At 31.5% G+C, this 19,596-nt stretch overlaps 1 protein-coding gene across 1 annotated transcript in view; it reads right to left on the bottom strand.

The window, feature by feature from the left end:
• LOC107442625 (kielin/chordin-like protein) overlaps positions 1 to 10,007 on the bottom strand; it is a gene marked incomplete in the record, with an annotated part of 123,606 nt that extends 113,599 nt beyond the window's left edge. The window contains 2 exon segments of the mRNA XM_071187127.1: positions 7,299 to 7,493; positions 9,828 to 10,007. Of these exon segments, the coding sequence (XP_071043228.1) occupies positions 7,299 to 7,356 (58 nt within the window).
• Between the last annotated feature and the right edge of the window lie 9,589 nt (positions 10,008 to 19,596).

Below are 19,596 nucleotides of genomic sequence, written 5' to 3'. Positions count from 1 at the left end.
TTCCTTGGCCCGGCTGAGAAAGGCACATAGGCATATGGATGTCTTCCTGCTACATTCTCAGGAAAAAACCTTGCTGGGTCAAATTTTTCTGGATCTGGAAATGTTTTAGGATCTCTATGAAGCATAAGTGGAAAGATAAAGCAAGCGCTCCCCTTTTCGACTTCGTAGTCCACTAGAAATTCAAAAATTCCGTTTTCATGAGAAAAGTAAGTTCAGCATAATATTATAATTAATTATTGAAAAAAAATGTGAAGTTTTTAACTCAGCAAAGTTTAATAAATAAATTGAATTTAACCCTTTTGAAGGCCGTGGTAAGTATACTTACCACCACGTTTTTCCACTTTTAATTTAGGTTTCCATTTTTCAATAACTTCAGCTTTCTTGAAGTGAGTTTGAATAAAATTGGTAACCATTTGTCACTTTTTAAAAAACGTATAAAAGTTATAAAATACATAATTCCTTTTGAAGTTTGTAACATTTAAGGAATTTATTTTATAAATAAAGAAAAATAAAAGTCAGTAAGTTCCTAATAGGTCATGTTAAATATATTTACCACCAAAAAAAGGCATTTTTATAAACTAAATGAGTTTTTTTTTTATATCAATTACTGTTCTTAAAACAATTTCAATTCCAAAATTACTTTAATTTACCTTTACCAAAAATAAAGGGCCCATTGAAGGGTTAAACATTATTTTTCAGAGTACCTAGTCCGTAGGGCAATCTGCAGTGGGCTAGTATCCAAGGTTTCGTGGCCAAAATTAGTATTTCGATAAAGTTTGTTTCAAAATTTGTATTAAGGGGTTTTTATGTGCAGGTAAATTGAATTCATAGTTGAAATACACTAAATATACGGGGGGAGGGGGAAATGGCGGATGAATTATGACGAGCAAAAATAAAAAAATAATATAGTACGTTAAAATAATTAAATATAGCAATGAAAATGTAATAATTTTCGTAATTTTATGTTAAAAATGAAAAGCAAATTATGTTTCCGAAGTAATATAACAAAATAACGCGAAAACATGAAGTAAAAAAACATAATTTTTGTTTTTCTGTATATTCAGTCCACCTTTGCAATACGGGCGAAATGGGGCCGGTTTTTTCGAAAGAAGAAACATCAAAGAAGATGACAAAAAAAAGTTATCTATTTACCTCGAGGAACCTTTAGGAACTTTTCGAAAGTCATTCAAACATTGTAAAATGTCAAATGATAAGATATAAACTATAAGTTTGTCAAGAGTATTAACTAATCCAACAAATTGAAAAATTGTACTATAATTTAACACTAATCACTCTGATAAAAATGTAACAGTAAGGTGAAATTTCTATATATATTTCTGAAATGAAAATTTAAAAGTTACATTTAAAACAATTTTTTTAACATATTTTTCATTAAATTGTACTCTCGTCGGACCAAAAAGTAAATTATAATGTTTGGAATGATTATGAATACTTAATTTAAGATATATTAAAACGGCCTACACATATTTTAGTTGAAAAATTAATTTTTTACTTTTAGCCAAAGATCATAGTCTTCTGGCCCACAATGCATTCGTCAAAATTGGTTAAACAGTGGGGGGAAAATGGGGGTAAGAGAATTTACGCGAGCATAAAAATTATATAAAATAAACAATTGAATAATACATTAGAAAATCTAATATATATAATTCTCTTAGGTGGCTCCCAACTTTTGGCTGTATTTCTTTTCCGCTGGTGGCAACGTTTGCTTTGTTTTGTTTCCGTTACTATTTCTCTTACACGGCGAATCGACCAATGATTGCCGCTAAAAATGTCCCATGCCAAATCTAGTTGAGGTGGCTCAACATATAGCGCTTTTAAAAACGGAAACTGAAATAACCAGAGAGCATCAGCTGCGACAATCTCATACTATTAAGCTAGACAGAAGTAAGTAGTCTTTGTCGATAGATCTCTATTTTAGTAATTTGTCGAAAGCGCTTTTTTCACGAATTTATATATTACGAATTTATTTGACGATTTTTAAATTATATCACGAATTATACTATAGCACATTTCTAATAGGTTTAACGATAACATTTATTGAATAGGTTAACATTTATTTGAATTCAAATTTATTTTAATGACTTCGTATTTACAAAAAAGATGTTTTGTTGTTTTTTTAAAGTTTTTATACGGATTTGAATGATTGTTTTGAATTCTTAGAAGTTAGTAGCGAGCGAAGAGAGCTTGGTTTGCGAAGCAAACCATATAAGATTGCGTAACAATTTTCGGGGGCTGGCCAGCGTTAGCGAGCAGGGGGTGCAGCCCACTAGCAATTAATTAATAACAATAAAGCGCTAATAAAACGTAATTAGGGATAATAAAATGATCACTAAATATTGTTTACAATAAAGAAAAACATTAATACGCGGAAGAAGCAGTTTTATATATATATGCTTTAATTCTAAAAAAAATCTCGGTAGTTACAGAAATTTATTTTTTCTCGAAAAAATACTAGAATGAAATACCTTCCGTACCACTTTTTGCTCTTTTCCGTCATGGTATGTATAGACTTTCAGTCCTAATAGAGCTAAGTGGTACATCTAATATATACACCTAAAGGTATCTAATACCCTAACTTTCGCTAAAAAATAAATAAATAAAAGCGCTTTATAGCATTCAAAAAGGATGCCACTGTCAACTAAAAAATTTAAGAAATGCAGAGATGCCAAATGCTTCGGACCTGACAAAATATTTTTTAAAAAAACAATAAAGAACTATAAAAATTTGCAGGTTTTCAGTTAATTTTGTCAACTTTATAAGACTCAACAAGGCTTAGCAGTTCCACTGTGGCATATAACGTAAGTCTTTGAATTATTTAGAAATCGTAGTGAGTAACACACCTATAAATTGAATTTACTAAAAAAAGAATCATACATTGAAGCACTACCATTCGGAAATATTCATCCGCATCAATTTTAAGCTGCAAGAATGCAGCAGACGACTAAAAATTTTAAAAAGTGGTAGAAACTCAATTCATTTTTATTTATTTATTACCACTTTTTTCAGTTTAAAATATTCATTCTAAAACAAAAACATTCTTTACCAATAGTTTTTATAGCAAGCTAAAAATATTCTCTGAAACATTGGAAATTTTAATCTATTTTAATAGAATTTTGAATTTTATTTGTCACCCCAATTCATGTATTTAGTCGCTCGTGGCAGCCCAGAAGTTGGCAATTCATGGTAGAAACTCAGGTAGTTTTTTTCTCAGTAACTCAGGTAGTTTATTTAATCTATTTTAAGTATTTCATCGAAAATGCAACTATGACTTTACATTGGAAATTATTCATAGCTAAACCAAAAACAGTCTTTGATTCCATTTTCAGTAATAAAAATAAAGAAATTTGCTAAACGGAATCTTTCTTCATAGATTTTTGCTTTTTACTAGTCACTACTTTTTGCATTTTTAGTCGACTGGGGCATCCCTATGCCCCCCCCTCCTATCTCTTTAATACTGAGATCAAACCAGTGAAACACGTTAAATACCTCGGCGTCACAATCTCATATAATCTGAGCTGGAGTACTCACTTAAACGACATAATCAAAAGATCCAGAGGAGGGTTTTTTGCGCTCAAAGTCCTCCTGCATAAGAATTCAAAACTTAATCTAGGAAATAAAAGAACTATCTATATACAAGCGATTCGACCAATTCTTGCGTATGCTTGACCAGCCCTCACTACTATAAGCAACAACCTAAAAAAGAAGCTATCTACAACTGAAGGTAAATTTTTACGCACAATGACTGGCGCCCCAAGGGCGATTAGCAATAGATTACTCAGAAAAGACTTAAACATTGATGATATCAATTGCTTTATAGCTAAATTGACCACAAAATTTTATAGCGACGCAAAAACATGCACCACATCAGATTTCAATAAGTTGTTCGATATTAATATAATTCGTGATAATTCGAATTTCAGCCCAATTACCGCCTTTTTATGCTCAGACTGCATACTATCAAAATACTATTAACTTTATCATAAAACTCTACTCAAGGGGATCGCCCCATTCCAAAGATGATTTTCACTTCAAAACTAAAGATTTACTTCTTTAAGGACTGGATTTGTCGTTACAACATACTACAACTTCATAGATATTTAGGACCTCCTAGAATACGACAAAACAGAATCGATGAATCGGTTAGTGGCGCTTCGCGTCAAACGCCGAGATAACCCCAATATCCAGCATCCAGACTGAATTTGTCGGCACAACTAATACTAAACTATAAAAAGAATAAATATTTACTTATTTTTCTTTTTGAAATGTTCATGCTAAACCATGTGTTGCTACATCTCCTCCGTGTTTTTCTACAAAATTCAAGTCCATTGGAACACATACATGAGGCACATGAATTGGGTTTCCATTCTTCACCGTTCTGAAATAGCTCCCCATCAATATTACAACTTTTTTCATCATGACCTATTTTGAATGAAAGAGAGAGAGAGAGACAAGATTGAATTTAAAACAAATCGGAAGAAATAAACTAATTTCATTTTAACAGTCGACATTGAGTCTCAAAAGCTAAAGGTATCTATTACAAGGGACATTTCATCATTAAATTAACAATGATATTTACAAAATGTAACCATTGAGTCACAAATGCAAAAGGTGATTACTACATGAGATATTTCATCATTAAATTAACAATGATGTTTACAAAATGTAACCATTGAATCATAAATGCAAAAGGTGATTACTACAGGGGACATTTCATCATTATATCAACAATGATGTTTACAAAATGTAACCATTGTGTCACAAATGCAAAAGGTGATTACTACATGGGATATTTAATCATTAAATTAACAATTATTGTAGTTTCACTCTAGCGAACTTTATGAGAAGCTTCTTAAATATTTTTTATTGCAAAAGCACTTGACTTTACATCATTTACATCATAAATCCCATGCATACTTGCAAAACGTGAACCACTTAAACATGAATGAGAATCAGTCGCTGGAATTGCATCAACTCCCTAGCTCACCAATATCGACTGAATAAATCTTCTTCATTTAATGAAGAACAACTGAGCAAATGATCTTTGTCCATCTCAAAGTTCTGGTTGCACATAGGACTGCCAAATATACCAATTCTGTACAGATGTTTAGCAAGGCAGTCATGTCCAGTCTCCAGACGGAACGCCGCCACTGCAGTGGATCTAGGGGAGTTTGGAATTTTATTAATTGAATACCTCCATTTCTTATTTTTGATTTCTTCTAAATTAGCATCGTAGCTTTTCTTCACAATATTTTTTCCTAAATATTAGATCTGTGAGCCACTCAATGACCATTTGGATAAGCTTTATAATAAATAATGTATCTTCCAAACTAAACTGAACAGAATCTTCAAGCCTTTAGTAACACAAACACGAATGATTACCTTGTTGAAATGATAAAAAAATATTTACAACAATACTACTAAATTCCACTGAATTAAAACCTACAAAGGATATGAGGGTAATGATAAAGCTGACACATAAGGCAATTAATGCAAATATCTCTGTTCAAGTTGTAATTTTTTCTAATCTAGGTTATATTTTCTGTACATTTTTTCATGGCAATTACTGTAAATATCTCTGTTCAAGTTTGTATTTTCTCTAATCATGGTAATATGATTGTAAAGCTACCACAACGACTGCTTATATTCAAAATGTTTTTAACTCATTATTGTAATTTCATGATGAATGGGATAGGGGCCGCTGCGCGGCCCAGGTGCCCAGTTGTTTTTAAATAAAGTAAAAAGTAATAAAGCTGACACACAGGCCAAGTTTGCATGCCAGAAATCAACAAATACCGTCCTCTTTTTCTATTACCCTGAGGGGACCAATCAAAGGCTGGATTTACTTTAAATTTTTCAATTTTACGTAGAACATGACCAATTCATGTCCATTAATGTTTTTAATTTCCAGTTCAGTAGGTTTCTGTTTTGCTTTTCTAAAAATTTCTGCTCTACAAATTTCATGAAGTATTTGATACGTTAGATTCTTCTAAAACTGTTAATAAATACTTGAAGTTTTCATATTATTTTTATGGCAGTGCCATCACATGGCAGTGCTCAGACCCATAGAGTAGGACAGATTTAAAATTAATGTTGAAAATTCTCAGAGTTAATTATAATTTTGTCTTTCTATAATCTACTGAGAATAGCGTAAACGCTTCATCAAGCATCTTGATCTATTTGATGTATATCTTCATCAGTTTGCTTTTTATTATTAGTTATATTACTTTACTTGTAAATAAAACAAACAAGTCCAAAATCGGGGTCGATCCAAATCAGAGTCAGTTCAGATCAATCAGTCAAGAGTTTAAACAAGTCCAAAACCGTACTTTATATGAAATCCTAAATAACTTTTGAATCATAAATCCAAGCTAATTTGTTTCGGTTTCCGTCAACGCAGAGCAAAACAAATATATGGAAAAAATACTTCATATGTTCAGGTAAGAGTTTAGGACGCGTAAATAGATTCAGGGAAATATTGTGCTTTTTTATCTTTCATACTTATTAAATAAATCACTTATAACTTCTAAACTATTAGTCTTATCTAACTGATTTTTTTCCATCTGATTCAGCGTGAAAAAGTACGCAGGGAACATTTTTCTTACTTGGTTACATACGATGGTGATCTTTTCCCTTGTCAACCCTTTTCTCCTCAGTAAATTCAAGATCAGAAAGTCGCGTGTTCAAATCATGACCGGGTCAAAACTATATCTATAAGATGAGGCCGGGATAGCCTGGTTGCTAAGGCACTAGGGCCATGTCCAACAGTTCATGGGTTTTATCCCCGTCGGTCGAAGACTCTCTGTGTAGTAAATGGTGAGTGATGCACATTAAATCTGTCGAGTCGCAAAGTCCTCCATGTTCCCATAACAAATCAATACTTCTGGTGGTACTGATCCAGGAGTTACTTTGTCTTCAGAATTGGTTCAAAATTACAAGGCTACGGAGTTGATCATTAGTAGTCGTGAACACAAAAATTGAGTCGGCTGTTCAACGACGAATATAATATAAAAAAATAAGTAAATTCAAGATAAGTAGTTAAACCTCCCTTCATTCGAGGGGGCAAACTAGATATTAGTACTGGGTAAAGATGGAGTATCTAAGTATTTGAGATAGCGGTTAAAGCTCAGTTTGGGGGCGGGGGCAAAATTCAGGTATCAGGAACAAACCACAATTTTTTAAACAATTTCTAGCTGCCTTCTAATTATTTATGCATTGTGCCTTTTTTGTGACATGTGACCTAATAATGATTTCTAATTATTTATATTTTCCCTCCTTACCTCTACATCTGGGGCAACAATCTCCAGGAAGCATGTATGTTTCAGTTTTGCATTCCATATATTTACAGGGCTTTCTATCCCGCCGTACAACTCCACTTACACATTTAACAGGGGTACAGGAATCTGGATTGATTTCTTCACCATCTTTAAGTAAATGCCCAGAGAAGTTACAATCTTCACCCGTTTCATTAAAACCTATTTCAAGAGAAGATTTTGGTAATTAAATACATAACAGAGACATTATGATGACAAATATTTATTAGTAAATACACAAATAATATATTATAATAAATGCAAATATTTATGATAATGACAAATATTTCGCACACAATTATAAAATTTGTTCATACGAAAACCATTTTATGCAAAATATAAAATTTTGAAAACATTCATTATTTTTGCTAATTTATCTAATAATAGAAGAAAAAAGTTTGAATTGTAAGGTGTACAATGCTTTGCATCATTTTAAAAAATGTAATTTTACATCGTAAAATATAACATTTTAGCGAAATCAGTCGAATAGTTCCTGAGAAATCCTATTTTGAAAGAGTCGTATTTTAAAATACTCTTAATAATGTAATTAGTTGCATAATAAAACACTTATTTTCAAATTAGCAAATCAGGAAAAAAAGTTTTTATGGTTTAAAAGTGTTGTCATTCCCAGGGAAGGATTGCTATGAAGTCCTATTCTTCTTAATACCGCCAGATGGCGTTGTTTTTTAATTATGTATTTGTCTGTTTTTTGTTGATAAACACTTACTTTCTGTCTGAATCTCTAACCACGGACTACAAAAAGCATCTTTTTAATTGCCATTTTAGACAATCTCAAGAGGCGATTACAAATGATGAAAGTTTATCTCAATTTAGCTACTTACATTAAACTTTTCTGAGAACTGTATGAACCCTGATAAGATATTTACAAAACAATTGATGTAGAAGCTGTAGATTCTCTCAAAATTTCAAGTACTAGTGTAATAGCAATTGAGATAAGCAAAATTTGTGAAACTTCACATGCTATAATCAGATCTTGTTTATTTACTTAATTTGTTAATACAGGATGGTAAGATAAAATAAAACGACAAAAAATGTATGATTAAGTATGTTTTACCAGATTATTTAAAAATTAAGAGTGCGTAAAGCAAATTCGGTCGTCCGTATTATTCATTCCCAAAATTTTAACGAATTATTTACAATAGCTTTCAAGTTATTACAATTTCTTTTTTGGGCACTTTTTCTGTTCACTCTGTATATCGAGTTGCCTAAATCAGTGTTCACCCTAACCCGGGCCGCGAACCGGTACCGGTGAATGGAACAAATAGTCCCGGGCCGCCCAAGGAACATTAAATTATTTCCATTTTATTTACTGTGGTGTATTTCTTTCAGGTTTGTAGTACTTTCCATGGGCGCGATATTAACCGGGAGCTGAGAGACCGCCTCAAACCGCACGCAATTGTATTTAATTTTGAATGCATGTTTAAATTCAGTTACATCAAAAATTATTAAATCAAAAAACAATTTAAAATATAAACAATCAACGTCCCGTTTTCCTCACCGGGCTGTAGTAAAATTATCAAGCGTTGACCGGTCCGCGGCGATAAAAAGATTGGAGAGCACTGACCTAAATCATTGTAAATCAAATTTATTATATCATGAACCAAATAAACAGCAACGCTTACTACCATTTATAATACTCAAGAAAAATCTTACGGTAAAATGAAAGAAATTGTTCGTTCCGCATTCAACAGGCTTTAATATTAATTAAAATAAAATTAGTTAAAATTATTTTTTTAAGACTGTATTTTTAAACTAAAATTATGTTCATTTTTATTTCACTTGTATCTTAATATTAATAATTAATTTGAAAACGTGTCTACTTTGGTCCCCTGATATGAAACTTGTGCAAATTTCATTGGAAAAAAAATTTTCACATATGGTTAAAACTTCTACTCACTAGCCCCTTCTCCTCTGATTATAATATTACTGTAACATTTTAAAAATATTTTTTTTTTAAATAAATACATAAATTGCTGAAAAATAATATTTATTTAATGTAGTGGGATGATTGAAATAATGAGTTAAAGAATGCTATTGGTTTTGGGATGGGAGTTCCACAATAATGATAGAATGTATTGAAATAAAACGAAATTGTATCTGGATATTGATTATTTTCAGTCATTGAATGGAAAATAAAAAACTATCGATTTCAAAGTAAACAACAAATAAACGAATTAAGGCCGAAAATAGAGTCTAAGGGTATTAAGGGGAACATGATCATTAACGAAATGTGGTGGTTCAAAATAGAATTGCAACACAGTAACCCAAATAGGTTCAATGGTCAAACCACGCGAGGTTAATATTTAACAAATTTTTAACAAGGTGGACACTATAAAATAATCAAAATTAAAGATTTATGTTAATAGGACTAATACTTGCCATTACCAAATACAAACATATCATTTAAGATAGTTACTGGATGTTTCCAATTAAAAAAACTTATTCACCCAAGACAACAAAATGTACTCTACTAACCTCTACATCTGGGACAGCATTCTCCTTAGACAACGTACTTCTCAGTTTTGCATTCCATGTAAGGACAAGATTGCCTGCTACATTGGTAATTGTCTCCAGGAAGGCATTCACATGATGTACAGGGTTCGGGATACCATTTTTCATCTTGCTTATGTAACATTCCATTGTATTGACAATAGCCAGGAGCTGTTTCAAAAAAAGAAACGAAGAATAGGTTTTGATACATAAATAATTCTTTATCTAATAAGAAGGGCTGAAACAGTTCTCTTTGAAGGAACATAGAATCTAAAACGCAAAAAGTAAATGGTAGCATTAATAAGCCACATGAAAGCTGAAAATGATGTCACAAATTCATACTAATAACATGATTACTTTTTAGTGGTGCACTGATATCAAAACCTTATGTTGAACTTTTAACCAAATTTAACAATAAGTTTAAAGAAAGTTGTAATTTCACATTTTTTAAGTGTACATTTACGAATTCTAATTTTTTTTTCTCAATTTATAGAAAATGTAACATAAACCAGCAAGTATTCCTCGCAAGTCTAAATTTTTGAGCTTCCATAGTAAAAATCAAAAATATTTATTACTTTTTAACGCATTGCAAGCGGGTCACGTAAAAATACTTTTTTGAAATTCTTGCAATGCGTACAAAAGTTTAAAAAGTTGTATCAAAACTACTTCGTTTCCCCTCTGTTTTTCAAAGAAATCATTCATTCGTGATTACCAACAAACATAAATGATTCGGTATCTATGTAATCAGTACATCAATCATTGGTCGTAAATTTTTTTTAAAATTTAAGTTAATGAATATAAATAAATTAAGAAACTCGACAGAAGTTTGAGGAATTATTTAACACGTTGAAAGGCACGCGAATTTTTCATGACTTGCCCGTCTGGCCAAACGATAAATAACTACAAACTAAATTTGCAAATTTGACAGATTTTGCTTGTTTTTTAAAAGGTTTAGCTTAACATATCTGTTCGTTTGTTGTAGTGGAACTGGGCATCTGAGGATGACATATCTGTTTGCTTGCTTTATTTAAATAAACTGGGAAATTGGGCCGCGAAGCGGCCCCTATCCTATTCATCTTTAAATTACATACAGTAAGGTAAAATGCATTGATTTGGGAAACATTGTGGTAGCCATAAATCAAACCGTTTGCTTGAGAAATAACAAAACTATGGAAAAATTCAATATGACAAATTGACGTTTTTACGTAACATTAGATTAATATTAATTGCAGACTTAATCTAAAAATAAAACATGATTTGATATGTACAGTAATTGATTTTTGAAAAATGAAAGATATAATTGATGAATATAGATAAATCATACCTTGATACATGATAAAATAACATATTTGAAGAAAATGCATTTAACACGTTGAGCGCCACGCTAATTTTACATGACTTACCCATCTGGCCACGGTAAATAACTACAAACTAAATTTGCAAATATTAGACGGATTTTGTTGCTTTTTTGGATGGTTTATCATAACATATCAAACAAAAGTGGTGAATAATATAAGCCTACGAATTGTTTAAAAATAGTGGTGGATAAAAATCTACTAAATTGAATTTATTAAACCAAGAATCACAATAATTAAGTAAATTTTGAATACATTTTCTACAATTCCATAAGAAAGTGTAGATTTTATAGTTCTATATCATGTTATACGCTGTCAGCCAGCTGTTTTTCGCGGTCTATGTGAAAGGTCAGTGCCAGCAAGCGGTGGCAGACGCAGCCTAAATGTAATTTCAGTGTCAGCCACCGGTGATTGGCGCAGCCTAAATGTAATTTCAGTGTCAGCCACCGATGGCTGCCGCTGCCTAAATGGAAAGTCTAGTGTCAGCAACCGACGGCTGACGCGGCGCTCAACGTGTTAATATATTTTATCAGCGAAATGTTGCTCATTAAAAAGAATAGAATTTGCAAAAGAATTTAACGTCCATAAGTTGATAAATATATATATATAAATTGGCTATATTATCAGAAAATAACTTTTAATGTGATTTAATTTGACATAAGTAAAAGTCTGCTGTGTAAAGTTCCGTGAATTTAACTTGTGAGTCTTGAAAATAAAAATAGAACTCACTGGAATGAGTAACATAACTTAAATAAGTGGTAAATTATGTAAGCCTACGAATTGTTTAGAAATAGTGGTGGATAAAAATCTACTAAATTGAATTTATTAAACCAAGAATCACAATTAATAAACTACCACTTGAAAATATTTATTCGCTGTCTGGAGCAAGTTGGCATATCTGTGTATATAAATAAAGCTAATTTTGTGTCTTCTATATTGCATTAATTTTATCAAACCATTTCTGCACCTATAATAATATTAAAAAATTAAAAATTTACTCGAATTATGTGTTTTTAATGATCTAGGCTTGCCGGTCACCGGTGACCTACATAGCATTCAACGTGTTAAAACTATTGGCATTCACTCGCTATAGTTCGAAATCCCGAAAGATTAACCCTTTGAACCTGAGGTCCATTCTGCGGTTTAAATAAAACCGTACTAAGAACCAACCACTACCACTAAGAACCGTACTACCACTAAGAACCAACAAATCAAAATCCACTGTTCATACACGCACTCTAGAATACTTGGTGACCTCCAAGTAAAATGGTCAAACGCAAAAATTTTAGCATTAAATCAGGGTTAATATACAATATTATATATTATAAAACTTGATACCAACTTTGATGCGTTTGAAATATATCCTAGTATTTGACAGCTTAAATGAGTTCAGAAACTACACCGAAACAGCAGAATTTCTTTTTCTTAAGAGCCACCAAAAAAAGTTGCATATTTCTGTATTGGAACTTGTTTCTTAAAATTTCAAGAACTTTTAGTTACCTAAAGTATACGTAGCTAGTATAGAAAAAGTACATCGTGATACTTAATTATTATTTAAAAAATTGAAAAAGCGTGGAATTTGCCATGAATTGCCTTGGTACCATAATATTACAAACAGATCATAAAAGTAATTAAAATTTTAAAAAATAGTTATAATTTAAAAATAATAATGTAGATTTTTATAGGATTTTATCGTGTGAGCTGATGATAAAATTATACCTTTTCGTTGGTTTGTCTTCTAATTTTTTTAAAATTTTAACAATTTATTCATATTAATTTTTCTCTTATGTAAAATCTTTTTCCTTTTCTTATTTTCTTTGTATTTTTATCTTATAGTATTTATTCTTTATATTTGCAGTTATGAGTCATAACAAAATCAGTCATGATTTTAATCTTCCTGAGCAAGTTCGATATAAAAGTTTTTTAACCCCTCTCGTTTCCAGAAATTTAAAACCCTAATTAAAGAACAAATAAACAATATTCTCACCAATACTATACACATTTGGAAGCACTACTTCAGCGACGAGAATCACCATCCACAGAGCAACTAGAAATGTTCTCATTTTATAGAAAGTTAGAAAACACTACAACCTCTTCATAAATAATATCGGCAAATCTGATGCAGCAAAAAACGATCACAGCTATGTTTGAACAATGCTTCAGAACTCTATATATTCTTACAAAGCGAAAGTGAAACTAACAGATCTTATTTACCGACAACTGCACAACCTTTGGACGGACCTTGAAATACGGTTGACAGATTAACTTGACCTTGGTCAAGGATTCACAGAACAACTCACGTGGAATTTGCTAACGAAATTACAAGCAAGCTATCTGTCAGTTCGCAAAGATAAAGTCGTTGACTGATTGGTTAATCGATTTCAAATGCTTTTGCTGTTTAGAAATTTTATTATGAATTAAGTTGAAGTAAAATAAATGCACGTATCACACTCATTTCAGTATAAAATAGAAAGACTGCAATAAATTTTAATAGGATATTATGATGAAATAGTTTTAAGCAAAACAAAACATTCGATTTAATTCCATTTTACGGTTGAAAATACTTTAATATCAGGGTGCAAAAGATTTTTTTAAATTTTAAAAAGTTTACAAAAACTAAGAAAATAAATTGCATTTTAATAAGTTTACATCCTATGCTTAATATTTCCAATCAAAAATTTCGAGTTCCAAATCTGAGTATAGATTACTTAACTTAAAATGAAAAGCGAAAGAAAAGATATTAGTAAATTCTTTATAGAATATCACCACTTTTTAAATTTTTTAAGCACTGTTTGAACCTTGCTCTAGTATTAGATTTCATTTTTAATTTAACACGTTCACGCAGGGAAAAAGAGAAAATACTGGTAGAAGAACTATTTCAATATTAGATAATACTCGGGATGCGCATACCATGTACCATGACAGTAACGCATATTAATATATATGCTTAATTTTTTTAAGAATAGTGGTGATGAAAATCATTTAAAAATTTAGATTATAAAAGAAAAAAATAGTATATATTTACTATCACTTTAAATATAGAAATAAAATTTTACGCCAAATGTGTAAAAGTTGGCAGGTATGAACTCATGATGAGGTAATTTCTAATTTAGTAAGAGTTGAGCTGTACGAAACGAGAGGATAAGATAATCGATACAGCGTTACGAGCGGACAGTGTCCAATCACCTGAACTAGTGTTAAAGCACATCCATCGGAAATTCCCCTTCTCTAAGACTGTTGTTGTTGTTTTTGTTAATTTACGTCGCACTAGAGCTGCACAATGGACTATTGGCGACGGTCTGGGAAACATCCCTGAGGATGATCCGAAGACATGCCATCACAATTTTTATCCTCTGCAGAGGGGATGGCACCCCCGCTTCTGTAGCCCGACGACCTGCACGCGAAGTCGAGCACTTTGCGGTAGAACAGTTTAACGAGGACCCATACCGCACACCCTCGGTCCCTACGCAGACTGATCCAAGTGGTCACCCACCCGCACACTGGCCGCATCCAGTGATGCTTGACTTCGGTGATCTGCTGGGAAGCGTGTCTTAACGATCAGTCCTGATGTATGATGAAAGGTGAACTGATGTATGATAAAAGGTCATAGTTTTAATATAGAAGAATAGGCAGAGCTTAAAAAAGCTATTTTATATTTTGGAAACCTTCCTCATACGGAATGTTGTAGTCTATGTAAACACCCCTTTCCCCAGTAGTCATCTGAAGCTACGTCAGTGACTATGGTGACGAGGTTGGACTATTACAAGTAGGGGTGTGGGGGTAGGCATTCAGGAGAGGTTTAGCAGGGTTCAGTGAGAAAATACCAAAAGCTCCCCTCTCTAATATGCGCTCTTTCTTATTCTCATAGTAACAGACAACTGCAGACTGTATGGCCGGAGAAAACAATCTATACGCATAGATAGTAACCTTTATGTATAGCATATTACGCATAGATAATAGCCTATACTCAAATGAATCGATTGCATGCTGTGGGAAACTAACTACAGCGCTTTTTGACATATGTTTTATTTTCAGGTAGACAATTAAAAACTAAATATTTCAGAATTTTTGTTACTTTCTCCAACATTTTAAAAGCAATCTTCTAAATCAATCCAGCATTTGAATCATTTATGTATAGTGGTGTGGGGGATAGCTTTGAATCAAACTGCAATCATACATTTAGACGTCGACGGAACTGCCACTCTGAAAAAGATTTCCCCTTAACCCTTTCGGGCCGACTGTCACAAATACGTGCCAGCATAAAGCCGTATCATCCATGGTAAAAAGATAAAACTGGCAATCAAAGTTATTCTTTAGCAGTTTAATTGTGGGCGGAGTTATAATTGTTTGATTTATTTAATTCACCATTACTTTGTTCAAAATAAAACTAGTTATGCTTCGAACTAACATTGATTATATATATGATTAAACTAACAATAATTAAAGTTAAAAAAAAAAGTAAGTCTGTCAAATTAGCAACGACTACATTTAAGCTACCGTTTTTCATTTAATTACATCCTGATTCTGTACGAATGCTTTTCTGAATCACCTAAGGTTGTGAATTCGGAACAAGCTTCTTACGCTAACTATAAAATACAACGAAAGAACGAATTAGTAAAATTGGAAGAGAAAAAAAGCGCTAAATTAGACGCATTGTATTGAGATAGTGCGGAATAACTACTTCTGTGATGAAGAAGAGGATCTTAGCTCATCGCTTATACCCTCTGTACTGGAAGTCAGGAAGTGTGCTAAAATATTACCTTGGTACTCAATTGATCTACTAATATAATCCTTAGTATTAATTTTCTATTATTTTACTGGTAGAAAAGATAAATTAAAAATGTTTTAATATCATTTACAATGATTTTGAATAAATAGCACATTATTATGTCCTAATATGTCTGTCGACTCTGCGGTTGAACCCTCTGCTAGAAGAAAGGGACGGAAATTCACTAAGAAACAATTTTTTTTTTTCGTCATTTGTTACAATGATTTTCTTGATTACCCTCCACCGAACGCAACGACAACAAATATCGAAATCTGAATTTATATTGCTTTCAATCTGCTACCATGGGCTTTCGTACCGGTTTCTGGTAACAACAAAGTTTCTTTTGTCGCACTTGCTCGTAAGACCAATCGTGTGAAACAGAAGCTGTCATCTGATCTCACTTTCTTTTGTTTTATTTTTCAGTTTTGATTGTGAAGCGCCATCGAAAATTCTCATTTTCATTAAAAAATAGAGAAAAAAAACTTTTGCTTGCTCGATGGTATTACTTGGTTCATATACTGTACTCAAATCGGGAGTTGGAACTAGCATCGATTTTGATTGGCTATGGAGCTCAGCAATTGGCACAAAACTGAAAGTAATGACAACATGGCATCACGGAAAATGAATGTTGTCTACTCGTTAAGCGAGATTTTCTTTGCCGTTTCTCCAGGTGGAGACCCAGCTTTAGACAATTCCGCATCACTTACATCAAATTTGCAATCTTTTATTTTTCAGTTTTGAGGAAATTCAATGAAATATTCCTAATCAGGAATTTTCAAAAAAAATTTCTCAGGAATCAATAGCAAAAAATGTGAAGTATTAAATAGCAACCTCATTGCCTGTTAACCTCAACGAAATGACAAATACTACACGATTAATGGGAAAATCATGCTACCTTGTAATCATTATTACAAGTAATTGATTACTGTAATTGAAAAATGTAATCAATTATATATTAATCAGGTTTACAACTGTAAATAAAGTTGAAATCACGATTATAAGTAATTGATTAATTGATTACTGTAATTGATGGTTGTAATCACGATTACAGGGGAAATCAAAATCATGTTATCTTGTAATCATGATTACAAGTAACGGATTACTGTAATTGAAAAATGTAATCAATTATATTTTTGCCCAACTGTGATATATATAAAGCTTATTATATCTAATATGGGGGACATACACTTATTTTATTGTGGTAGCAAGTATTTAAGACTGCCCCCTCATCAGTAGTTGCTTTCTATTAATAGTATATTTAAGTAAGTTCAGTTTTTGTTATTATTTAATGTAATTTTGGAACCAATATAAGTAATTATTACAAGTTTTATGAAATAGTAACTGTAAATAAAAGAACTCAAGTGATATTTAGCTAACTATGTAATCTTTTCTTATCAGCTCAATTGATTTAGGTGAGTAGAGGTGATTTGTTTTATGTTTAACTAATGCAAATTTACGGTCATTAGTCAACGATACATGAAAACTGAATTGATGGTGTAATATTATTCCATTGCTAAAATTTTAACGATTTATTTCGTAAAAAAAATAAATAAATAAAATTATGGTACCAAAGCAATAAAAATTGTACGGAGTAAATTTTTATTTTTCTCTTATTTTTAAATAATTTAATTGAGCAATAAATTTCATTAAGCATAATACTTTCTGAGTTCTGGATAGATTTTAAAACAAACATTTAATTTCCAATTTAGAGAAATATACAAAAATAAAGAAACAAAAACAATTAATGATACCAAATATATGAAAAATTATTTTAAAAATTTTTATGAGAATTGTACTTTTTTTTTCTTCTTTTATAGTCGATTTTGCGTGTAACTCGGTTGTTTAACACTGTTTAAGAATAAAATAATAACAATTTATTATTTGTTTACTTTAACTTCATATTCTGTACTTTGAATTGAAGAGAATAAAGAAATAATCAAACTAAAATTTTATTCGCATTTCTTACATTTTTTTATTAATTATATACTATCGAAGTTTTATTTTCAATCAACTAACTATTAAAACTATATAAGAAAAACAGAAACTAATCACAAAGCATGTGCATTATTTTTTGTCTTATTCAATACAATGGTTTTTAAAGGTTTAACAATAGATTCATTAACAAGTTAGTCGAAAATACCCAAGAAATAATAAATTTAATCGATAATAAATTTTTCGCAAGGATTCCGAGAGGGGAGAGCATCTGCTTCTGGTTGCTAATGGCAACCCGATACCGATCAGTCATGTGACCAGTGCACTCTATTGTCACCCAGGGCAGGGCTGGTTCATTCCTCTCTTAGAGCTGAAGCTACGATTTCCCTTCTCATGACGTCACACCGCTCACAGATCTCGGAGATCACAAGCAAAGATATTATGAAAACTATGCACCTTTCTCTCTGCAAAAATAAGTTCGACTTTTTCTCGATATTAGCTTTCAAACTTTACGCAATTTTAACACACTATTTCCGTTCAAAATCATAGTCCAAAAAGTTTCTTGCACATAATATAAATAAAAAATACCATTTTAAAATAATGAAAATATTTAACTAGTTGTCGTAATTGACATTATAAATACTTTATTTTAAAAGTTCCCATTTTAACTTTTATTATAAAAAATAAATGAAAACTTAAATCGACACTTTTTAACTACATATTGTCCGATAACAATAATTTGTGACGTTGGGTTAAATTTAGAATCCTGATTTTAAAATATGCTGTTAATGGCAATTTGTTTATTCATAATCAATAGGAAAAAACGCCGACCGGTCTGTGTAGGTGGCAGGGAACTGTCCTTGCATTAGAAAGGTCCTAGGTTCGAATCCCGGGCAAGGCATGGATGTTTCTTTCTCTCTGTGTGTGTTCTATGTCCTTTCTCCTTTGTGTGTGAGTGTGACCCGCCCTATAAACGGGTTGGGGTTGTGTGAATGGCGTGGCAGAAGTCGAATTCTTGCCCATAGATGGCGCCACTGAAAAACAGGAACAATCGCACCCTCTCTGCCTAAACAAGCATACGACGAAAAAAAAAGGGGGGCACAATCTATGATTCAATCTTAAGCACTTATTACTAAAACAAAATAATAATTTATGTTCATAAAATTATTAGAAATTTTATAATTGCTTATATTTATATTTAAGAGAATATAATTTTAAGGAAAAATTATAAATATTTAGAATAACTACATGAAATTAGGAGAATTTTAACTATTAATTATTTATACTTTTCATTTAAGTTATTATTCTCTTTCACTTGTTTAATTTTTTAAATTTTTTTTCGCCTGCCTTTCTTTTTTAAAGGTATTCCACAACAAGGTGACAGCTCAGTATTAAGGTGCCTATGTTTGTATTGAAATTTGTGTTTAGATTCTATTTCTTTAAATTAATTGATCATTGTGCATGTTAGTTCTAAAACTGTCTAATACACAACATTGAATTGAGACTAGGATCTGTATGCTTATCAGCCAGCATAACAAATCAGTTGTAAATAAAGGGGGGAAGGTGTAGAAAAACAAATTTCTTCGCATTTCCTCTTAAATTAACAATTCAAAGGCTATTGTAATATCCCTGATGTCAGAATTTTGGTTATGTAATATTTTTAACCCAATTATGTGAATTTGGGGAGATGGTAATTTTG

This window comes from Parasteatoda tepidariorum, chromosome 10 (genome assembly GCF_043381705.1).
Source record: "Parasteatoda tepidariorum isolate YZ-2023 chromosome 10, CAS_Ptep_4.0, whole genome shotgun sequence".
Classification (NCBI taxonomy): Eukaryota; Metazoa; Arthropoda; class Arachnida; order Araneae; family Theridiidae; genus Parasteatoda; species Parasteatoda tepidariorum.
The sequence above is the reverse complement of the archived record's forward strand: the minus strand, read 5'-3'. Positions and strand labels throughout refer to the sequence as shown.